This window comes from Oncorhynchus clarkii, chromosome 2 (assembly GCF_045791955.1).
Source record: "Oncorhynchus clarkii lewisi isolate Uvic-CL-2024 chromosome 2, UVic_Ocla_1.0, whole genome shotgun sequence".
NCBI classification, from domain to species: Eukaryota; Metazoa; Chordata; class Actinopteri; order Salmoniformes; family Salmonidae; genus Oncorhynchus; species Oncorhynchus clarkii.
The window spans coordinates 55012980-55038477 of record NC_092148.1 but is presented as its reverse complement, the minus strand read 5'-3'; the positions used below and the strand labels follow the sequence as shown (position 1 = coordinate 55038477).

At 42.3% G+C, this 25498-nt stretch overlaps 1 protein-coding gene across 1 annotated transcript in view; it reads right to left on the bottom strand.

Annotated features, from left to right (window-relative positions):
- Positions 1–25498, bottom strand: part of LOC139370052 (protein phosphatase 1H-like) — a 65214-nt gene that overhangs the window by 18140 nt on the left and 21576 nt on the right. The window contains exons 3-6 of the mRNA XM_071109364.1: positions 17223–17582; positions 11494–11606; positions 11334–11418; positions 10719–10837 (exon numbers count right to left, since the gene is read on the bottom strand). Coding sequence (XP_070965465.1) covers positions 10719–10837; positions 11334–11418; positions 11494–11606; positions 17223–17582 — 677 coding nt within the window. The remainder of the gene's footprint in view (positions 1–10718; positions 10838–11333; positions 11419–11493; positions 11607–17222; positions 17583–25498) is intronic.

The following is a 25498-nucleotide window of genomic DNA, read 5'->3' as shown; positions in this document are numbered from 1 at the left end:
GTTATTCTGTTACCCAAGAAAGGTAAAGTGCTCTTTACTGGTTCTAACAGCCAACCAATCAGTTTGCGCCAGGTCTTAGCAAACAAAACAAAAAAATGTTGGGACCAGATGCAATGCTATTTCTCTGTGAACAAATTAAACAACAGACTTTCAGCATGATTATAGAGAAGGGCACTCGACATGTACTGCACTGACACAAATGACTGATGATTGGCTGAAACAAATTGAGAAGAATATTGCGGGAGCTGTATTGTTAGACTTTAGTGCAGCATTTGATGTTATTGACCTTCATCTGTTATTGGTAAAACGTACACTACCGTGCAAAAGTTTGGGGCCACTTAGAAATGTCCTTGTTTTTGAAAGAAAGGCAATTTTTTTGTCCATTAAAATAACATACAATTGATCAGAAATACAGTGTAGACATTTTTAATGTTGTAAATGACTATTGTAGCTGGAAACAGATTATTTTTAATGTAATATCTACTCAGATGTACAGAGGCCCATTATCAGTAACCATCACTCCGGTTTTCCAATGGCACGTTGTGTTAGCCTTTTAGAATGATAAACTTGGATTAGCTAACTGATTAGAAAACCATTTTGCAATTATGTTAACACAGTTGAAAACTGTTGTCCTGATTAAAGAAGCAATAAAACTGTACTTCTTTAGACTAGTTGAGTATCTGGAAAATTAGCATTTGTGGGTTCATTTAACAGGCTCAAAATGGCCAGAAACAAAGATTTTTCTTCTGAAACTCAGTCTATTCTTGTTCTGAGAAATGAAGGTTATTCCATGTGAGAAATTGCCAAGAAACTGAAGATCTCATACAACTCTGTGTACTACTCCCGTCACGGACCAGCGCAAACTGTCTCTAACCAGAATAGAAAGATGAGTGGGAGGCCTTGGGGGCACAACTGAGCAAGAGGACAGGTACATTAGCGTGTCTAGTTTGAGAAACAGTTGCCTCACAAGTCCTCAACTGGCAGCTTCATTAAATAGTACCTGCAAAACACCAGTCTCAACGTCACCATGAAGAGGCGACTCCGGGATGCTGGCCTTCTAGGCAAAGTTGCAAAGAAAAAGCCATATCTCAGACTGGCCAATAAAATGAAAAGATTAAGATGGGCAAAAGAACACAGACACTGGACAGAGGAAGATTGGAAAAAAGTGTTATGGACAGACAAATCTAAGTTTGAGGTGTTCGGATCACAAAGAAGAACATTCGTGAGGCGCAGAAAAATGAAAGATGCTGGAGGAATGATTGACGCCATCTGTCAAGCATGGTGGAGGCAATGTGATGGTCTGGGGGTGCTTTGGTGGTGGTCAAGTGGGAGTTTGTACAGGGTAAAAGGGATCTTGAAGAAGGAAGGCTATCACTCCATTTTGCAATGCCATGCCATACCCTGTGGACGGCGCTTATTTGGAGCCAATTTCCTCCTAGAACAGGACAATGACCCAAAGCATAGCTTTAAACTATGCAAGAACTATTTAGGGAAGAAGCAGTCAGCTGGTATTCTGGTCTATAACGGAGTGGCCAGCAGTCACCGGATCTCAACCCTATTGAGCTGTTGTGGGAGCAGCTTGACCGTATGGTACGTAAAAAATGCCCATCAAGCCAATACAACTTGTGGGAGGTGCGTCAGGAAGCATGGGGTGAAATGTCTTCAGATTACCTCAACAAATTGACAACGAAAATGCCAAAGGTCTGCAAGGCTGTAATTGCGGCAAATTGAGTTTTCTTTGACGAAAGCAAAGTTTGAAGGACACAATTATTATTATTTCAATGAATAAATCATTATTTATAACCTTGTCAACATCTTGACTCTATTTCCTATTCATTTTGGAACTCATTTCATGTATGTTTTCATGGAAAACAAGGACATTTCTAAGTGACCCCAAACTCTTGAACGGTAGTGTGTGTGAAGGCTTTACATTCTCTCCCAACACCATGAGTTGAGAGCCATCTATCCAAAAAAACAGAGGATTTTCTTTAATGGAAGCTTCTCTAATGTAAAGTGTACCAATCCTATCTATAGGCTAATCATGCTACCTACCCTAAGGGGCCCCTGTGTTGAGGGTCAGCGTGGCGGATGTGTTGTTGCCTACCCTCACCACCTGGGGGCGTCCCGTCAGGACATCCAGGATCTAGTTGCAGAGGGATGTGTTCAGTCCCAGGTCCCTTAACTTAGTGATGAGCTTGGAGGACACTATGCTATAGTTAATGAACAAACATCCTCACATAGGTGTTCACTTTGTCCAGGTGGGAAAGGGCAGTGTGGAGTGCAATAAACATTGCGTCATCTGTGGATCTGTTGGGGCGATATGCGAATTGGAGTGGGTCCGGGATGATGGTGTTAATGTGAGCAGTGACCAGCCTTTCAAAGCCTCTCATGGCTACAGATGTGAGTGCTACGCAGCGATAGTCATTTAAGTGGTTACCTTGGCGTTCTGTGGCACAGGGACTATGGAGGTCTGCTTGAAACGTTACAGAATGGGGTCAGGGAGAGGTTGAAAATGACACCCAGTGAAGTTAGTGTTTAGCGCGAACGCCCCTCATCTCGGAGCTCGGTCTATCTCGGTCTCGCTGGAGATAAAGCATCTGTGACATACACACAATCCTGTTCTAATATCTGCTCCCACTCACACCTCTGGGACCATCAGGAACAACACTTTAGTTGCTGCAAACAGCACCAGACATTCACAGGCTAATTTTCCTGACAAAGACCCAGTTTGGCGTCAAAACGTTGTCTGGAGCATATACCAGTGTGTGGATTTATGTGTGGATTTATTTTCTGTCTGTCATTGTTAGTTAAAGTAGACTATTTTATTCATAGGATTTTTTACAACCACAACAGTGTGGTGTGTGACTGAGGGAGGGAAGGAAAGGTGGTGGGTGTAGCTGCTTGTCTGTGTGCTCTCTGCTCTGCTGATGAGAGATGGGCAGGAGTGCAGTGATCTAATATCTTATGAGCGGGCAGGAACACACTCAGTGCAGAGGTGTGAGAGAGACATTAGCTCTACGTGCTTAGAATCCTAACCACACACAATTTCTTACCTGGACCACGCCAATCGCCGGTTGAAAGTGTTTTTTAGGATGCTAAAGGCGCGTTACGGGTACGGGGGTGGTAAGATAGAAAGGGGTGTTGTCCCTGATACTAGGTGTCTAACAGCTAGATCATCATGGTACTTTTTGGTAGTAAGTGACAGGCATATATTACGATACAATAATGAGAAGTTTAAATTATACTTAAGTGGTGAAATAAGTACAGCTAGTTATAATTCTAATGGCTTAGCAGATAAAAAAAAGACAAAATCAGTCTTTACATGGCTAAAAGGGAAGGAATATAATATATATTGTTGAATAATTACAGATGAAGTTGTATGGAAAAAGGACTGAACACATTAGAACTAGTATGTAGGCTTACAAATCCAGACTTTCCACTAGATGTTGTAACATTGCTGTGGGGACTTGTTTCCATTCAGTCACAAGAGCATTAGTGAGGTCGGCACTGGTGTTGGGCGAATAGGCCTGGCTCGCAGTCGGAGTTCCAATTCATCCCAAAGGTGTTTGATGGGGTTGAGGTCAGGGCTCTGTGCAGGCCAGCTAAGTTCTTCCACACCGATCTTGACATACCATTTCTGTATGGACGTCGCTTTGTGCTCGGGGGCATTGTCATGCTAAAACAGGAAAGGGCCTTCCCCAAACTGTTGCCACAAAGTTGGAAGCACAGAAATGTCTAGAATGTCATTGCTGTAGCGTTAAGATGTCCCTTCACTGGAACTAAGGGGCCTAGCCCGAACCCAGGCCATTATTCCTCATCCACCAAACTTTACAGTTGGCACTATTGAGGCAGGTAGCGTTCTCCTGGCATCCGCCAAACCCAGATTTGTCCATCGGACTGCTAGATGGTGAAGCGTGATTCATCACTCCAGAGAACGCATTTCCACTGCTCCAGGGTCCAATGACAGCGAGCTTTACGCCACTCCAGCCGACACTTGGCATTGCACATGGTGATCTTAGGCTTGTGTGCGGCTGCTCGGCCATGGAATCCCATTTCATTAAGCTCCCGACTAACAATTATTGTGCTGATGTTGCTTCCAGAGGCAGTTTGGAACTCGGTAGTGAGTGTTGCAAACAGGGACAAATTATTTTTATGCGCTACAACACTCAGCGGTCCTGTTCTGTGAGTTTGTATGGCTTACCACTTTGCGGCTGAGCAGTTGTTGCTCCTAGACGTTTCCACTTCACAATAACAGCACTTACCGTTGACCGTGGCAGCTCTAGCAGGGCAGTAATTTGACAAACTTACTTGTTGGAAAGGTGGCATCCTGTGAAGGTGCCACGTTGAAAGTCACTGAGCTCTTCAGTAAGGCCATTCTCCTGCCAATGTTTGTCTATAGACATTGCATGGCTATGTGCTCGATTTTATCTCAGCAGGTGTGACCGAATCCACTAATTTGAAGGGGTGTCCAAACTTTTGTATATATAGTGTACATGGAGAAGGCTTAATCAAGCTAGTTGTCTTGATTACTTTCTTGTATCGTTTGCACTGGCACCAAAAGTAAAACAAATTTTGATAGGGGTCAGAATGCGGTCGGACCATCAAATAATTGGCATCCACATTTCTCTTACAGAATTTCCACATGGGTGCAGATATTGACAACATGTTTTTAACCAAGGCAAAGGATTTGATGAGTGACTTTTTCCTATATAACATAGGTAGAGCAGATCCACTTATTGTATGGGACACTTTGAGGTCATGCAATTCAACAAAAACTATTTAGGTCAAAATAGTTACAATCAAGTATAATCTATTATAGAAAATAAAGTGAATTGGATGGAAAATTAGGAAAAATTTACCAAATTCCTTTTGAATCTTGAACATAGAAATGCTACCAAAAAGAGTCATCCATGATTCACCCAATTTTGCTCTGAAAGATGAAGCAAGGTACTTTAATCATACGTTCCATTTTCAGTCTCCTCCATTTCCACTACTTGAAGGTAACTGTAAGAATGATTTTTCCTAGTAATAGTGTAAAATAACAGTTGTACAGAAAGACTTGTGTGAGGGCCAAATTGCAGAGGAGAAACTTCTTGATGGAATTAAAGCCTTTAGGCCAGGGACAAATCCAGGGATGAATAGCATACCAGTTGACGTACAGTTGAAGTCGGAAGTTTACATACACTTCGGTTGGAGTCATTAAAACTCGTTTTTCAAGCACTCCACACATTTCTTGTTTAACAAACTATAGTTTTGGCAAGTCGGTTAGGACATCTACTTTGTGCATGAAACAAGTAATTTTTCTAACAATTTTTTACAGACAGATTATTTTACTTATAATTAATTCACTGTATCACAATTCCAGTGGGTCAGAAGTTTACATACACTAAGTTGACTGTGCCTTTAAACAGCTTGGAAAATTCCAGAAAATGATGTCATGGCTTTAGAAGCTTCTCATTTTAGTCAATTGGAGGTGTACCTGTGGATGTATTTCAAGGCCTACCTTCAAACTCAGTGCCTCTTTGCTTGACATCATGGGAAAATCAAAAGAACTCCGCCAAGCCCTCAGAAAACCAATTGTAGACCTCCACAAGTCTAGTTCATCCTTGGGAGCAATTTCCAAATGCCTGAAAGTACCACGTTCATCTGACAAACAATAGTACACAAGTCTAAACACCATGGGACCATGCAGCCATCATACCGCTCAAGAAGGAGACGCATTCTGTCTCCTAGAGATGAACGTACTTTGGTGTGAAAAGTGCAAATCAATCCCAGAACAACAACAAAGGACCATGTGAAGATGCTGGAGGAAACAGGTACAAAAGTATCTATATCCACAGTAAAATAAGTACTACAGTGGGGCAAAAAAAGTATTTAGTCAGCCACCAATTGTGCAAGTTCTCCCACTTAAAAAGATGAGAAAGGCCTGTACTTTTCATCATAGGTACACTTCAACTATGACAGACGAAATGAGGAAAAAAAATCCAGAAAATCACATTGTAGGATTTTTAATTAATTTATTTGCAAATTATGGTGGAAAATAAGTATTTGGTCAATAACAAAAGTTTGTCTCAATACTTTGTTATATACCCTTTGTTGGCAATGACAGAGGTCAAACGTTTTCTGTAAGTCTTCACAAGGTTTTCACACACGGTTGCTGGTATTTTGGCCCATTCCTCATTGCAGATCTCCTCTAGAGCAGTGATGTTTTGGGGCTGTTGCTGGGCAACACAAGACTTTCAACTCCCTCAAAAGATTTTCTATGGGGTTGAGATCTGGAGACTGGCTAGGCCACTCCAGGACCTTGAAATGCTTCTTACGAAGCCACTCCTTCGTTGCCCTGGCGGTGTGTTTGGGATCATTGTCATGCTGAAAGACCCAGCCACGTTTCATCTTCAATGCCCTTGCTGATGGAAGGAGGTTTTCACTCAAAATCTCACGATACATGGCCCCATTCATTCTTTCCTTTACACGGATCAGTCGTCCTGGTCCCTTTGCAGAAAAACAGCCCCAAAGCATGATGTTTCCACCCCCATGCTTCAGAGCAGGTATGGTGTTCTTTGGATGCAACTCAGCATTCTTTTGTCCTCCAAACACGACGAGTTGGTTTCATCTGTTTTCATCTGACCATATGACATTCTCCCAATCTTCTTCTGGATCATCCAAATGCTCTCTAGCAAACTTCAGACGGGCCTGGACATGTACTGGCTTAACAAGGGGGACACGTCTGGCACTGCAGGATTTGAGTCCCTGGCGGCGTAGTGTGTTACTGATGTTAGGCTTTGTTACTTTGATCCCAGCTCTCTGTAGGTCATTCACTAGGTCCCCCCGTGTGGTTCTGGGATTTTTGCTCACCGTTCTTGTGATCATTTTGACCCCACGGGGTGAGATCTTGCGTGGAGCCCCAGATCGAGGGAGATTATCAGTGGTCTTGTATGTCTTCCATTTCCTAATAATTGCTCCCACAGTTGATTTCTTCAAACCAAGCTGCTTACCTATTGCAGATTCAGTCTTCCCAGCCTGGTGCAGGTCTACAATTTTGTTTCTGGTGTCCTTTGACAGCTCTTTGGTCTTGGCCATAGTGGAGTTTGGAGTGTGACTGTTTGAGGTTGTGGACAGGTGCCATTAATACAGGTAACGAGTGGAGGACAGAGGAGCCTCTTAAAGAAGAAGTTACAGGTCTGTGAGAGCCAGAAATATTGCTTGTTTGTAGGTGACCAAATACAAATTTTCCACCATAATTTGCAAATAAATTCATTAAAAATCCTACAATGTGATTTTCTGGAGAAACAAAATTCTAATTTTGTCTGTCATAGTTTAAGTTTACCTATGATGAAAAGTACAGGCCTCATCTTTTTAAGTGGGAGAACTTGCACAATTGGTGGCTGACTAAATACTTTTTCCCCCCACTGTATATTGACATAACCTGAAAGGCCACTCAGCAAGGAAGAAGCCACTGCTAAAAAAACAGCCATAAAAAAGCCAGACTATGGTTTGGAACTGCACATGGAGACAAAGATCATACTTTTTGGAGAAATGTCCTCTGGTCTAATGACATCATTATGTTTGGAGGAAAAAGGGGGAGGCTTGCAAGCTGAAGAACACCATCCCAACCGTGACGCACAAGGGTGGCAGCATCATGTTGTGGCAGTGCTTTGCTGCAGGAGGGACTGGTGCACTTCACAAAATAGATGGCATCATGAGGAAGCTAAGTTATGTGGATATATTGAAGCAACATCTCAAGACATCTGTCAGGAAGTTAAAGCTTGGTTGCAAATGGGTCTTCCAAATGGACAATGACCCCAAGCATACTTCCAAAGTCTTTCGCAAAATGGCTTAAGGACAACAACGTCAAGGTTTTGGAGTGGCCATCACAAAGCCCTGACCTCAATCCTATAGAACATTTGTGGGCAGAACTGAAAAAGCGTTTGCGAGCAAGGAGGCCTACAAACCTGACTCAGTTACACCAGCTCTGTCAGCAGGAATGGGCCAAAATTCACCCAACTTATTGTGGGAAGCTTGTGGAAGGCTAACCAAAACATTTGACCCAAGTTAAAAAATGTAAAGGCAATGCTACCAAATACTAATTGAGTGTTCTGAGTGTTCCCACTTCTGACCCACTGGGAATGTGATGAAAGAAATGAAATAATTTTCTCTACTATTATTCTGACATTTCACATTCTTAAAATAAAGTGGTGATCCTAACTGACCTAAGACAGGGAATTGTTACTAGGATTAAATGTCAGGGATTGTGAAAAACTGAATTTAAATGTATTTGGCTAAGGTCTATGTAAACTTCAACTGTATGTGCAACATTTTTTTGATCTCCTCAAAGATCCACTATTAACATGTTTTAACCACGCCTATAAAAATGGTCAACTATCAGGTACTCAGCAAGAAGAGTCCCCTTACACTTACTTTCAGTGTTGTGATGCAAAAATTGTCAGATATTATTCATCCTAACCAGACAGTTGTATTTTTACATAGAGATAATAAAACAAGTACTTGAAACAATAAAACACCATGAAACCAGACCTGGTATTCATAGCTGACTCCAAAAAGGATTTTGAAAAAAGACGATTGGAATTTATATAGAAATGCCTGGAATATTTGAATTTTGTAGAATCTCTTATGCAATGGGTTTAAGTTAAGTATAGTAACCCCAGGTGAAAAATAGTCAATGGCTCCTTCTCAGACAGTATTAAAAGGCCATTGAAATGTTAGCTATTAAAATCAGATCCAACAATAATATCAAGGGGCTAGAAATTCTGGGCTTAAAAAAAAAAGGTATGCTGCCGATTAATGTTCTTTTAAATCCACAATTTGGATCCTTCCACAGTCTCAGAGGATCTAGATACTCTTTCTAACAGTCAATTAACCCAGCCCAGAATCACTGTTCCTCATTCTCCACCCAGCCCAGAATCACTGTTCCCCATTCTCCACCCAGCCCAGAATCACTGTTCCCCATTCTCCACCCAGCCCAGAATCACTGTTCCCCATTCTCCACCCAGCCCAGAATCACTGTTCCCCATTCTCCACCCAGCCCAGAATCACTGTTCCCCATTCTCCACCCAGCCCAGAATCACTGTTCCCCATTCTCCACCCAGCCCAGAATCACTGTTCCCCATTCTCCACCCAGCCCAGAATCATTGTTCCCCATTCTCCACCCAGCCCAGAATCACTGTTCCCCATTCTCCACCCAGCCCAGAATCACTGTTCCCCATTCTCCACCCAGCCCAGAATCACTGTTCCCCATTCTCCACCCAGCCCAGAATCACTGTTCCCCATTCTCCACCCAGCCCAGAATCACTGTTCCCCATTCTCCACCCAGCCCAGAATCACTGTTCCCCATTCTCCACCCAGCCCAGAATCACTGTTCCCCATTCTCCACCCAGCCCAGCCTCTGTACTCTGACTTCTCTACCTCTCTCTTACCTTCCTTTTCTTTTTTTCATTTTCGCTCTTTGTTTCTTCACTGCTGGCTGGTGTGCCTGCCTGGCAACTGGGGCGTTTGAACATGCACGCTGCTAAACATCCATCAATTGAACACGACCCTAAAACGCCACCGCCTCCATGCTTAACAACCCCCCCATCTGCACTGTCAATTCACAGCCCAGCTCACTGCCAACTAGGCGTGTGTGTGTGTGTGTGTGTGTGTGTGTGTGTGTGTGTGTGTGTGTGTGTGTGACAGAGAGAGCTAGAGCAACACAGAGCGAGAGAGAGCGCAACACAGAGCGAGAGAGAGCGCGACACAGAGCGAGAGATGGTTGACGCATGCGACGTGAGCGGTGTGGTTTGCATGTTAACCACTGCATACTGTAGTTGCTGTTTGCTTTTCTAAAGTCGATCAAACTTGCCAGCTAATATACTGTAGTTAGAAAAGCTAGCTAATCTAACTTGAAATTACTTCTTGGTAGCAAGGTATGAGGTTGGGAACCTACAGTGTTTCTGGGCTAGCTAAAACCAACACCATGAAAGTGGCTAGTAGTATTACAGGAAAATTCCGAGGGGGCATGTGCCCCATATGGGCATGACAGTACGTGCACGCACACACATCTATTTTTCTCTGTACGCTTAGAGGCCAGTTCTGAGAAAGGTCCACTTCGCTGTAAAGGAATCTGTTAAAAATGCATCACAGATATCAGTTCTGTTCCCGAGTTCTGGACTCAGTGAGCAGCACTGCCCTGTCCTACATCAGCACATCTTAACAGCACAGACAGAACCGCATTGAGAAAGAGCCAGCGCTGATAAATCTCCCCTTAATGACCACCACCATCTCTGTCTGTCCCGCTCTCAAAGACGCATTGATGGGCCCTAGTTCTGTCCAGGGAACACTGATGAGCTGAACTGCCCCAGTCATTCACACAGACCACACTGAATGTCTGAGTCTATCAGAGCATGTCCTGTCAATCAGCTGGCACTCAGTACATTGATAAGAATGGAGGGGGGGGGGGTTCAGATAGACAAAATGATTGCGGACAAAGGACATTATTTCAATAGCGGAGCATAGTTGCTCGTGATATTGCGATAACGTGAAATTTCAATGACAAATCATGCAAAGATGCCTAATCTGGATTATCTCATGATTCTGGTAAAATGGTGGGGGTATGATACATTCCTCAATGCAGCACCTGTCTGTAAATTATCACAATGAGAGGAACAAGGCCTACCATTATTTGAGTAGCAGTAATCAAACAGATAAGATGGATGGATACCCACCAGCCAGACATAGTGAAGTCCCTATAGAGCATCCTCTTCCCCACCTCCTTCCTCTGTACTCGTCTGGGGAACTCCAGATGTGTAAACTCTCCCCCTAACAGGTGTGGCTGCATGTAGGCCTTCATATAGAAAGAGAGAGAGAGGAGCATGAAGAGATCGTCTTCCTATCCCCTGGGCACGCCAGTCAATTAAACCAGCCTAGACACCAGGCAAACGAGCTAAGCTTAGTAACTGTCAGTGAGTAACTGAGCAGAACTGGGTTCAAATGCTATTTGAAATCTTAAAAATAGTTTGAGTGTTTTCTCTACTCTGATAAGATAAGTGGGGTTTGTTCTTTTTTGTCTATTGGTTCCATTGTGCCAGTCAAACTCAAATCAAGGCCAGCTAAAATATTTGAAATGATCTCAAATACTATTTGAACCCAGGTCTGGGACAGAGAACAGCCCAGGTTCACTGTGATTCAGAGGGTTGTGGTAGAGTTCCTCCTCTTACCAGCAACTGTGGGTGTTATTCCACCAGCAGAAACCAGGTAGGAAAGTCAAGCATAGTGAATGTCTGAACAGGGAGGGGAGGTCATGCATTGCGATACAGTGTCTGTTGAGTTCCTCCTCTTACCAGGAACTGCAAGCGCTGCCTCTCTGACTCGGGTGTGAACTCTGTAGACATGGGGATAACCTCTCCACCTCGGATAATGATTGCTCTGTGCAGGACAAAGCAATCGGTGTTAATTCAAACAGTTTGAGAGTTTACTTCAGTGTGTGCATCTGTGTCTCACCTGCTGTCCCCGGCATTTACAACGTAGAGCTTTCCGAGTAAAAAGAGCGCACACAGAGCAGTACAGCCTCCTGAGACGTTAAACACAGCCTTGTCTCTCTCAATCTGGGCATCCTGAAAACCAAACACATAAATACACATATACACTGAGAGTACAAAACATTAGGAACACCTTCCTACTATTGAGTTCCACCCCATTTTTCTCTCAGAACAGCCTCAATTTGTTGGGGCAGGGACTCTACAAGGTATCGAAAGCGTTCCACAGGGATGCTGGCCCATGTTGTCTCCAATGCTTCCCACAGTTGTGTCAAGTTGTCCGGATGTTCGTTGGTGGGGGACAATTCTTGATGCACACGGATTCACCTGGTCAGTCTATGTCACGGAAAGAGCAGGTGTTCCTAATGGTTTGTACACTCAGTGTACATATACACGTCACAATAACACAACAACACACTCACATAAATACACTTGAAAACATACACTACCAATCATAAAAGGAAACACTTCCACCCCCCCCCCCCACTACAATAAAGCACATAAAGACCTGCTATGGATTCAAATCCTTTCCACAGTAACATATTGGACATAACATGAGCAGAATACATCAAGGAGAGATACAAAACTATGGAAACCTAAAGACGAGGTGAAGTCTGAGGGAGTAATCGTTATTACCCGGCTTAATTAGGGCGATTATTTTAGCACTAATTAAACCAAGGGAATTATTTTTTAAAATCCATGATATTAATTAGATGAATAATTAATCTGTTACTGAATTCATCAAAAAGCTAACATAAAAAGTTGAACCAACCAAGCTATGGTTCTCTACCTATATATTATGGACGCTCACTAGTTCACCCTTTGTTATCTAGAACTATCGTAAAAGTGTCGTGGAAGAGTTCAATTGGTTTGAAGCGCAAACCAGAGTAAGTAGCCTTGTCACAGCAAGAAGGGGCCCACCGAGCCGGAGCCTATCTCATATTTCTGTAGCGTGAAGCAGCTTGATGTACAAGTACACCCCCTGGGCAGGACGCTCGTCTATCAGGGTCAACAATCCTACTCTGAGATGTTGGCTGTATAAATACAGGCCGAGACGAGGAGGTGATGAGTACAAATGTGTGTATCTTGGGTTATAGCAATGTCATGAGTCTCTAGCACAATGTTAAGAGTGACAAAATAATGTCTGCTAATTTACTCTGTCCCTGGCTTGTGGAAAACACACTCACGCTAGAGCACTCTGCCTTGCGCTCTTCTGCTGGCTATCAACTATCTGATGAAGCATACTGTGTGTGTTTCTGTGGAACAAGGCCCTAGTGACACCCCAGCACCCTCCACCCCGGCCCCACCACTGCTGTCACCTTGGAGGAGAAACACATTGCTCAGGAATGTGTGTGTGTGTGTTAGGGAGGGGGAATTTAGTGAACAAAATGTGTCCTTCACCGAGGGTAAGTTATGACTCTGTAGCAGTGCATACCTACGTATCCTGCTATCAAACGGCTGTGGCTTCAGGGGTAAGTTATGACTCTGTAGCAGTGCATACCTACGTATCCTGCTATCAAACGGCTGTGGCTTCAGGGGTAAGTTATAACTCTGTAGCAGTGCATACCTACGTATCCTGCTATCAAACGCCTGTGGCTGCAGGGAGGAAAGGCTTCAATAATGAAAATTTAAAATGTCTGCATAAACAACTAGCTACAAAATGTTTTTATCTTGCACTAACACTCGCACTCGTCTCATCTCACTAGCGCCGATTTAACGGAGGACATTTTTTTGTTGTTTACTATGACTGGGATATATGTAGTTGTCTCAGCTAGCCACCCTAAGACGAATGAACTGTGATGCAATGTAATCAAAGTTCATGTGTCACGTGCACAGGATACAGGGTGTAAATGATACAGTGAAACGCTTACCTCTCTTGTAGGTCAATAGGTCAATGCAAGACAACAGTCAGGACTATGGTTTGCATCCTACTGCATGTTCATTTGACTGCAGCTTTAGTAGGGTCTATACACAGTATATGTCTTTACAGGGAGGGAGACTAGGCACCAAAAAAAAAAAAAATCGGATCTCCCCCAGTTATTTATGTCCTTCTCAATGTAAACAGTGTCGTCATCGTGAGCCACGTTTCCTTTTTATGTTTACACATCTCCGTGTTTATTAGGCTCTGGCAGCCTCCTCCAATAATGCCCCGTGGACGTGATTCATGTCAACCTGAGAACTAGAAATCAGAGCCAGTGGTTGGTGGTTATCCCAGATAACAGAGGGGTAAAACTAGTCTGAATTATGCACCTCCATCACCCAAATCAGTGACAGATTTCACGTGAGAATGAGGTTCATTAAAAATAAGAAGCAAGATTAACGAAGAGATGGGGAGCAAAGCTCCAGACAAGAGCCATATGGGATGAGGAACAACAACAAAAAGATGGGAGAGAAGAGGGATACGGATTGCCTTGTGCCTGTGAAAAAAAGAGTGAAGAGTGAGAGAGTGAGAGTGAGAGTGAGAGTGAGAGTGAGAGTGAGAGAGAGAGGCAGAGAATAGCTTTATCACGCTACGAAATCAAGTATAGGAATGAGCTGAATATATTGTGGAATATCATGGTGAAGGTTTTTGACTCTATAACAGACTGCTGTTAGATCAAAAGGCAAACATTTGCATGACATACACTCAACTGCATCGACACGTCAGTGAACTGCTTTTTGATGAAATTGTGCATTTATATATAGACGTTTAATCTTAAATCCTTGTACGTCACACATTCATTACAAAGCAATCGTTAAGCATCGACACAAATGTGCACAGGTGCATGGGAAATGGTGCATTATTACAGTTGATAGTTTGGGTTGACAGTGATACTAGACTTGAAAAATTACACTCACTCACTCAATGGATGGCCGCACACTGCCATCTAGTGGTGATGAGGAAAACAACAGCTTCTGCTGCAGTACCCAGGTTTGTCTGAAGTTATGCGAGTTATTGTAAGGAGTTGTGTGAAACAGATGAGACCAGAATGCAGTTGGCACTCTAAGTGATCAACATTTCAGACTTGGATTGTATCAGTGGACTAGACACCAGGTGGTGAACTCTTAGCTCTCAAGAGAGGAAACACAACAGCAGAATTTAGCGAGTGCCAAAATGTGTCTTGAAGCCAAAGCCAGAATCCTCAAGAACAAGACGAAACAACGAGGCTAATAACCAATGACCTTTCTGACTCCTCATTGGCCAAAAGCCTGTCAAGACCACACTCTTTTGATTGGCTGTGCGTCCGACCACTGGGCCGCTCAGTGAGCTAAGTTGAAGTCCACACATCCTCTTACAGCACCACAACCAGATGGTGAGCAGCACTGAAACCTTTTTGGCCTGCAGGTTAGAAGGGGAAAAAGTCCACAAATCGTGGTGCTGTGGACTGACTGGCACCATATGCTGCTGATTTGAGGAACAGTCACAGATAATGGATTAGAGAGACTGGGAGGGGGGTGGCAACATGCCGAAGCTAAACGCAGCGTTATCACTGGCAGACAGCTGTTAGACGCCACTCAACTCTCTGTGCCAAAGAGCTGCTGAGGAAAGCAGACACAGCTAAAGATCGAATTCATTTAAATCAAACCTGGAGCTATGACACAATCTATTTCAGACATACAGTTGAAGTCGGACGCTTACATACACCTTAGCCAAATACATTTAAACTCAGTTTTTCACAATTCCTGATATTTAATCCTTGTAAAAAAAAAATCCCTGTCTTATGTCAGTTAGGATCACCACTTTATTTTAAGAATGTGAAATGTCAGGATAATAGTAGAGAGAATAATTTATTTCAGCTTTTATTTCTTTCATCACATTCCCAGTGGGTCAGAAGTTAACATAAACAATTTAAAGGCAATTGAGTGTAACTTGGGTCAAACGTTTTGGGTAGCCATCCACAATCTTCCCACAATAAGTTGGGTGAATGTTGGCCCATTCCTCCTGACAGAGCTGGTGTAACTGAGTCAGGTTTGTAGGTCTCCTTACTCGCACTTTCAGTTCTGGCCATGCATTTTCTATAGGATTGAGGTCGGGGCTTTTTGATGGTCACTCCAATACCTTGACTGTCCTTATGCCATTTTCCCACAACTTTGGAAGTATGCTTGGGGTCATTGTCCATTGGGAATACCCATTTGCAACCAAGCATCAACTTCCTGACTGATGTTTTGAGATGTTGTTTCAATATATCCACAATTGTCCTGCCTCATGGTGCCATCATGGTGCAGCAATGCACCCCCACACCATGATGCTGCCACCCCCATGCTTCAAGGTTGGGGTGGTGTTCTTCAGCTTGCAAGCATCCCCCTTTTTCCTCCAAACATAACAATGGTCATTATGGTCAAACAATTAAATTTTTGTTTCATCAGACCAGAGGACATTTCTCCAAAAAGTACAATCTTTGTCCCCATGTGCAGTTGCAAACCGTAGTCTGGCTTTTTTATGGCGGTTTTGGAGTAGTGGCTTCTTCCTTGTTCCTTCCTTGTTCCTTCCTTTCAGGTTATGTCGATATTGGACTTGTTTTACTGTGGATATAGATACTTTTGTAACTGTTTCCTCCAGCATCTTCACAAGGTCATTTCTGTTGTTCCGGGATTGATTTGCAATTTTCGCCACCAAGTACGTTCATCTCTAGGAGACAGAATGAGTCTCCTTCCTGAGCAGTACGATGGCTGCGTGGTTCCATGGTGTTTATACTTGCGTACTATTGTTTGTACAGATGAACGTGGTACCTTCAGGCATTTGTAAATTGCTCCCAATGATGAACCAGACTTGTGGAGATCTACCATTTTTTTCTGAGGTCTGAGGCTGATTTCTTTTGATTTTCCCATGATGTCAAGCAAAGAGGCACTGAGTCTGAAGGTAGGCCTTGAAATACATCCACAGGTACATCGCCAATTGACTCAAATTATGTCAATTAGCCTAGCAGAAGCTTCTAAAGCAATGACATCATTTTCTGGAATTTTCCAAGCTGTTTAAAAGGCACAGTCAACTTAGTGTATGTAAACTTCTGACCCACTGGAATTGTGATACAGTGAATTATAAGTGAAATAATCTGTCTGTAAACAATTGTTGGAAAAATTACTTGTGTCATGTACGAAGTAGATATCCTAACAGAGTTGCCAAAACTATAGTTTGTTAACAAGAAATATGTGGAGTGGTTGAAAAACGAGTTATAATGACTCCAGCCTAAGTGTATGTAAACTTCTGACTTCAACTGAACAGGCAGAGTATGTACAACAACCGGACAGTTATCCTTAGAAATAAAAAAGAAAACTGCATTTAGACAATGCTTACTAGTACTATTCCCACTGCCCAGTAAGCTGTGACGTTGATCTCATTATGCCAACTGCATATCTTCAGAAAAAAATAACTAATTGCCAAGACGCCGCTGATCAATGCATATCGGCTAAACAGATAATGATGGGAATGAGGGGAGCGCTGCAATGTTTCTTACAATGAATGTGCAGTAATTAAATCGATGCTGCAGTGTCCCTTATATACTGTAAATAATGCAGGATGGTTAGTATGTTCTTTCAGACCAGGGCTGAATTCACCAGGGCACAACATAGTGGAACGTTCAGATAGAAATAGATCATGTACAACAGACATGCCCGTCTCAGATGTAGAACAGGGAATCACATCAACTCTATTCATGACATTTCTATCTGCAACAATCCACAATGTTAACCTACTGAACATGGCAATGAACTCACCATCTCTTTGAAGGCATTCTCTATGGCTCCCATCACCAGGCTCTCATGATGGACCTTCTTCTCTGTGAAGAACCTGGTGGGAGGGGGGTGACTGGGGGAGCCGGGTGCCCCTGCGGCCCCCCGCAGTGAGGCGGTCCTGGTGATGCCCCTGTGGGTGGTGGGGGTGAGGTTGTGGTTGTTGGGCTCTTCCCCGTGGATGATGGGGACCAGCTGGGCCGGGTTCCTCAGGACATCCAGGACCTCTCGGAGGTGTTCTATGATGTGGTGCTGGAGCAGCTTAGACGCCACCACCGCCGCCCCTGAGCCCGCATGGCCGTCAAACAGCCCCCAGTAGTGGAAGGTCAGTCCGGGCACTGCATCCTGGAAACACAAACATTTTGTAATGTCAAAAGATGGCACGCACAGACACACACAGGAGAAAAAGTAGAACATAAAATGTTTAATTTGGCTAATTGTGTTATCATTTACAATGACATACATACATACATACATACATACATACATACATACATACATACATACATACATACATACATACATACATACATACATACATACATACATACATACATACATACATACATACATACATACATACATACATACATACATACATACATACATACATACATACATACATACATACATACATACATACATACATACATACATACATACATACATACATACATACATACATACATACATACATACATACATACATACATACATACATACATACATACATACATACATACATACATACATACATACATACATACATACATACATACATACATACATACATACATACATACATACATACATACATACATACATTACATACATACATACATACATATAGTGCCTTGCGAAAGTATTCGGCCCCCTTGAACTTTGCGACCTTTTGCCACATTTCAGGCTTCAAACATAAAGATATAAAACTGTATTTTTTTTGTGAAGAATCAACAACAAGTGGGACACAATCATGAAGTGGAACGACATTTATTGGATATTTCAAACTTTTAAAAAAAAATAAAAAACTGAAAAATTGGGCGTGCTAAATTATTCAGCCCCCTTAAGTTAATACTTTGTAGCGCCACCTTTTGCTGAGATTACAGCTGTAAGTCGCTTGGGGTATGTCTCTATCAGTTTTGCACATCGAGAGACTGAATTTTTTTCCCATTCCTCCTTGCAAAACAGCTCGAGCTCAGTGAGGTTGGATGGAGAGCATTTGTGAACAGCAGTTTTCAGTTCTTTCCACAGATTCTCGATTGGATTCAGGTCTGGACTTTGACTTGGCCATTCTAAACACCTGGATATGTTTATTTTTGAACCATTCCATTGTAGATTTTGCTTTATGTTTTGGATCATTGTCTTGTTGGAAGACAAATCTCCGTCCCAGTCTCAGGTCTTTTGCAGACTCCATCAGGTTTTCTTCCAGAATGGTCCTGTATTTGGCTCCATCCATCTTCCCATCAATTTTAACCATCTTCCCTGTCCCTGCTGAAGAAAAGCAGGCCCAAACCATGATGCTGCCACCACCATGTTTGACAGTGGGGATGGTGTGTTCAGCTGTGTTGCTTTTACGCCAAACATAACGTTTTGCATTGTTGCCAAAAAGTTCAATTTTGGTTTCATCTGACCAGAGCACCTTCTTCCACATGTTTGGTGTGTCTCCCAGGTGGCTTGTGGCAAACTTTAAACAACACTTTTTATGGATATCTTTAAGAAATGGCTTTCTTCTTGCCACTCTTCCATAAAGGCCAGATTTGTGCAATATACGACTGATTGTTGTCCTATGGACAGAGTCTCCCACCTCAGCTGTAGATCTCTGCAGTTCATCCAGAGTGATCATGGGCCTCTTGGCTGCATCTCTGATCAGTCTTCTCCTTGTATGAGCTGAAAGTTTAGAGGGACGGCCAGGTCTTGGTAGATTTGCAGTGGTCTGATACTCCTTCCATTTCAATATTATCGCTTGCACAGTGCTCCTTGGGATGTTTAAAGCTTGGGAAATATTTTTGTATCCAAATCCGGCTTTAAACTTCTTCACAACAGTATCTCGGACCTGCCTGGTGTGTTCCTTGTTCTTCATGATGCTCTCTGCGCTTTTAACGGACCTCTGAGACTATCACAGTGCAGGTGCATTTATACGGAGACTTGATTACACACAGGTGGATTGTATTTATCATCATTGGTCATTTAGGTCAACATTGGATCATTCAGAGATCCTCACTGAACTTCTGGAGAGTGTTTGCTGCACTGAAAGTAAAGGGGCTGAATAATTTTGCACGCCCAATTTTTCTGTTTTTGATTTGTTAAAAAAGTTTGAAATATCCAATAAATGTCGTTCCACTTCATGATTGTGTCCCACTTGTTGTTGATTCTTCACAAAAAAATACAGTTTTATATCTTTATGTTTGAAGCCTGAAATGTGGCAAAAGGTTGCAAAGTTCAAGGGGGCCGAATACTTTCGCAAGGCACCATCCACACACACACACACACACACACACACACACACATAAATAAAACTCAGCAAAAAAAGAAACGTCCCTTTTTCAAGATCCTGTCTTTCATAGGTAATTCATAAAAATCCAAATAACTTCACAGATCTTCATTGTAAAGGGTTTAAACACTGTTTCCCATGCTTGTTCAATGAACCATAAACAACTAATGAACATGCACATGTGGAACGGTCGTTAAGACGCTAATAGCTTACAGACGGTAGGCAATTAAGGTCACAGTTATGAACACTTAGGACACTAAAGAGGCCTTTCTACTGACTCCGAAAAACACCAAAAGAAAGATGCCCAGGGTCCCTGCTCAACTGCGTGAATGTGCCTTAGGCATGCTGCAAGGAGGCATGAGGACTTGTAGGCCTGTTGTAAGGAAACCGGCAACAACGTCGCCAATGGGCACAAACCCAGCGACGCTGGACCAGAAATGACTGGCAAAAATTGCACTTCAGTGACGAGTCGCGGTTTTGTCTCACCCGGGGTGATGGTCGGATTCACATTTATCGTAGAAGGAATGAGCGTTCCACCGAAGCCTGTACTCTGGAGCGGGATCGATTTGGAGGTTACACCAGCTCTGTCAGGCGGAATTCACCCAACTTATTGTGGGAAGCTTGTGGAAGGCTACAGACCAAGCAGTATGGCTTTGTCATGCTGGATGCTCATCCTGACATGACCCTCCAGCATGACAAAGCCATACTGCTTGGTCTGTGCGTGATTTCCTGCAAGACAGGAATGTCAGTCTTTTGCCATGGCCAGCAAAGAGCCTGGATCTCAAGCCCATTGAGCGAGTCTGGGACCTGTTGGATCAGAGGGTGAGTGCGAGGGCCATTCCCCCCAGAAGAGAACTTGCAGGTGCCTTGAGAGTGGGGTAACATCTCACAGCAAGAACTGGCAAATCCGGAGCAGTCCAGGGTGAGGAGATGTACTGCAGTACTTAATGCAGCTGTGGCCTCACCAGATACTGACTGTTACTTTTGATTTGGACACCCCCCCCCCCTCCCCCCTTTGTTCAGGGACACATTATTCCATTTCTGTTAGACACATGTCTGTGGAACTTGTTTAGTTTATGTTGTTGAATCTTATGTTCCAACAAATATTTACACATGTTAAGTTTGCTGAAAATAAAACGCAGTTGACAGTGAGAGGGACATTTCTTTTTTTTAAGAATGTAAAATGTTAGAAAAATAGTAGAGAGAGTGATTCATTTCAGCTTTTATTTATTTCATCACATTCTCAGTGGGTCAGAAGTTAACACACTCAATTAGTATTTGGTAGCATTGCCTTTAAGTTGTTTAACTTGGGTCAAACGTTTTGGGTAGCCTTCCACAAGCTTCCCATAATAAGTTGGGTGAATTCCTCCTGACAGAGCTGGTGTAACTGTGTCAGGTTTGTTGGCCTCCTTGCTCGCAAACGCTTTTTCAGATCTGCCCACAAATGTTATATTGGATTGAGGTCAGGGCTTTGTGATGGCCACTCCAATACCTTGACTTTGTTATCCTTAAGCCATTTTGCCACAACTTTGGAAGTATGCTTGGGGTCATTGTCCATTTGGAAGACCCATTTACGACCAAGATTTAACTTCCTGACTGATGTCTTGAGATGTGTCTTCAATTTTTCCACGTAATTTTCTGCCCTCTTGATGCCATCTATTTTGTGAAGTGCACCAGTCTCCCCCTTTTTCCTCCAAACATAACGATGGTCCTTATTGCCAAACAGATAAATTTTTGTTTCATCAGACCAGAGGACATTTCCCCAAAAATTATGATCTTTGTCCACATGTGCAATTGCAAACCGTAGTCTGGCTTTTTTATGGCGGTTTTGGAGTAGCGGCTTCTTCCTTGCTGAGTGGCCTTTCAGGTTATGTTAATAATATCTTCTTGGAAGTCCCTCTCCCGGATCCAGGAGAATTGTCATCAACTGACACTAATTAGCATAACGCAACAGACAAAAAAATATTACTAGAAAATAGTCATATTCATGAAATCACAAGTGAAATATATTGAAACATAGCTTAGCCTTTTGTTAATCACCCTGTCATCTCAGATTTTGAAATGATGCTTTACAGTTCAAAGCAAGACAAGCATTTGTGTAAGTTTATTGATAGCCTAGCATAGCATTATGCCTAGCTAGCAGCAGGCAACCTGGTCACGAAAATCAGAAAAGCAATTTAAATCGTTTACCTTTGATGAGCTTCGGATGTTTTCACTCACGAGACTCCCAGTTAGATAGCAAATGTTCCTTTTTTCCAAAAATATTATTTTTTGTAGCTCCATTAGTTCTTCACGTTTGGCTGAGAATTCGACCGGAAATTATGGTCACGACAACGCCGAAAAATATTCCAAATTAGCTCCATAATATCGACAGAAACATGGCAAACGTTGTTTATAATCAATCCTCAAGGTGTTTTTCAAATATCTATTCGATAATATATCAACCGGGACAGCTGTATTGTCAGTAAGACCGGGAGGAAAAATAGCTACCTCTGTCTATTACGCAAGAATTACTCTGAGAGCCCTCAGCCGGACACTTACGCAATGTAGTCGTTTACGCTCATTCTTCAACATAAAGGCGTGAAACTACGACAAAATGCTGTAGACACCTTGGGGAATAGTAGAAAAATGAATCTGGTTGATAGCCCATTCACTGCTCAATAGGGACGCATCGGAACACAGAGCTTTCAAAACATGAGTCACTTTCTGATTGGATTTCTCAGGCTTTCGCCTGCAATATCAGTTCTGTTATACTCACAGACAATATTTTTACAGTTTTGGAAACTTTAGAGTGTTTTCTATCCTAAGCTGTCAATTATATGCATATTCTAGCATCTGGTCCTGAGAAATAGCCTGTTTACTTTGGGAACGTTATTTTTCCAAATATAAAAATAGTGCCCCCTAGTTTCAAGAGGTTTTTAATACAGGACTTGTTTTACTGTGGATATAGATACTTTTGTACCTGTTTCCTCCAGCATCTTCACAAGGTTCGTTGGTGTTGTTCTGGGATCGATTTGCACTTTTCACACCAAAGTACGTTCATCTCTAGGAGACAGAATGAGTCTCCTTCCTGAGCAGTACGATGGCTGCGTGGTTCCATGGTGTTTATACTTGCGTACTATTGTTTGTACAGATGAACGTGGTACCTTCAGGCATTTGTAAATTGCTCCCAATGATGAACCAGCCTTGTGGAGATCTACCATTTTTTTCTGAGTGGTGAGGCTGATTTCTTTTGATTTTCCCATGATGTCAAGCAAAGGGGCACTGAGTTTGAAGGTAGGCCTTGAAATACATCCACAAGCACACCTCCAATTGACTCAAATGATATAAATTAGCCCATCAGAAGCTTCTAAAGCCATGACATCATTTTCTGGAATTGTCCAACCTGTTTAAAGGCACAGTCAACTTAGTGTAAGTAAACTTCTGACCCACTGGAATTGTGATACAGTGAATTCTATATGAAATAATCTGTCTGTAAACAATTGTTAGAAAAATCACTTGTGTCATGCACAAAGTAGATGTCCTAACCAACTTGCCAAAGTTGGTTTGTTAACAAGACATTTGTGGAGTGGTTGAAAAAAATGAGTTTTAAATAACTCCAACCTAAGTGTATGTAAACTTCCAACTTCAACTGTATATATACAGTGCCTTGCGAAAGTATTCGGCCCCCTTGAACTTTGCGACCTTTTGCCACATTTCAGGCTTCAAACATAAAGATATAAAACTGTATTTTTTTTGTGAAGAATCAACAACAAGTGGGACACAATCATGAAGTGGAACGACATTTATTGGATATTTCAAACTTTTTTAACAAATCAAAAACTGAAAAATTGGGCGTGCAAAATTATTCAGCCTCCTTAAGTTAATACTTTGTAGCGCCACCTTTTGCTGCGATTACAGCTGTAAGTCGCTTGGGGTATGTCTCTATCAGTTTTGCACATCGAGAGACTGAAATATTTTCCCATTCCTCCTTGCAAAACAGCTCGAGCTCAGTGAGATTGGATGGAGAGCATTTGTGAACAGCAGTTTTCAGTTCTTTCCACAGATTCTCGATTGTATTCAGGTCTGGACTTTGACTTGGCCATTCTAACACCTGGATATGATTATTTTTGAACCATTCCATTGTAGATTTTGCTTTATGTTTTGGATCATTGTCTTGTTGGAAGACAAATCTCCTTCCCAGTCTCAGGTCTTTTGCTGACTCCATCAGGTTTTCTTCCAGAATGGTCCTGTATTTGGCTCCATCCATCTTCCCATCAATTTTAACCATCTTCCCTGTCCCTGCTGAAGAATAGCAGGCCCAAACCATGATGCTGCCACCACCATGTTTGACAGTGGGGATGGTGTGTTCAGCTGTGTTGCTTTTACGCCAAACATAACGTTTTGCATTGTTGCCAAAAAGTTCAATTTTGGTTTCATCTGACCAGAGCACCTTCTTCCACATGTTTGGTGTGTCTCCCAGGTGGCTTGTGGCAAACTTTAAACAACACTTTTTATGGATATCTTTAAGAAATGGCTTTCTTCTTGCCACTCTTCCATAAAGGCCAGATTTGTGCAATATACGACTGATTGTTGTCCTATGGACAGAGTCTCCCACCTCAGCTGTAGATCTCTGCAGTTCATCCAGAGTGATCATGGGCCTCTTGGCTGCATCTCTGATCAGTCTTCTCCTTGTATGAGCTGAAAGTTTAGAGGGACGGCCAGGTCTTGGTAGATTTGCAGTGGTCTGATACTCCTTCCATTTCAATATTATCGCTTGCACAGTGCTCCTTGGGATGTTTAAAGCTTGGGAAATATTTTTGTATCCAAATCCGGCTTTAAACTTCTTCACAACAGTATCTCGGACCTGCCTGGTGTGTTCCTTGTTCTTCATGATGCTCTCTGCGCTTTAAACGGACCTCTGAGACTATCACAGTGCAGGTGCATTTATACGGAGACTTGATTACACACAGATGGATTGTATTTATCATCATTAGTCATTTAGGTCAACATTGGATCATTCAGAGATCCTCACTGAACTTCTGGAGAGAGTTTGCTGCACTGAAAGTAAAGGGGCTGAATAATTTTGCACGCCCAATTTTTCAGTTTTTGATTTGTTAAAAAAGTTTGAAATATCCAATAAATGTCGTTCCACTTCATGATTGTGTCCCACTTGTTGTTGATTCTTCACAAAAAAATACAGTTTTATATCTTTATGTTTGAAGCCTGAAATGTGGCAAAAGGTCGCAAAGTTCAAGGGGGCCGAATACTTTCGCAAGGCACTGTATATATATATATATATATATATATATATATATATATATATATATATATATATATATATATGATCCAACCATAAATTCATACATTGTGCCTCTGACCTGAGAGGATGGAAGTTCCATATGTAGCTAGATGTAGTAGGATGATAAGTAGCTGACTAATCCTTGCCCATAAAAGGAAGTTAGGCTAGGGAGCAAGCATTTTAACCAGGTAGCCTAGGACAACAGAAACTAAAAGTGTGTACTGTATGACAGAGTGATAGACCATTTCAGCAACATGAAAGCGAAGATGGCGTTGGCGTTTCTCTACAAGTTTTTTGTTCTACTTACGAGCACACACACACTATAGTTTACGTTGATTGGAATAAATCGTTTTTGGGATCATTTAGTTGTCACTATTAGACTAAGCAAACGTGATTTGATCATGTTGAAGTTGAAATGATACTGGAACAGTGGAGGCAGCTTCTGTTTTCTTTGCCACTTGTGGAAACTCTCCGGTGTTCTAAGTCAAT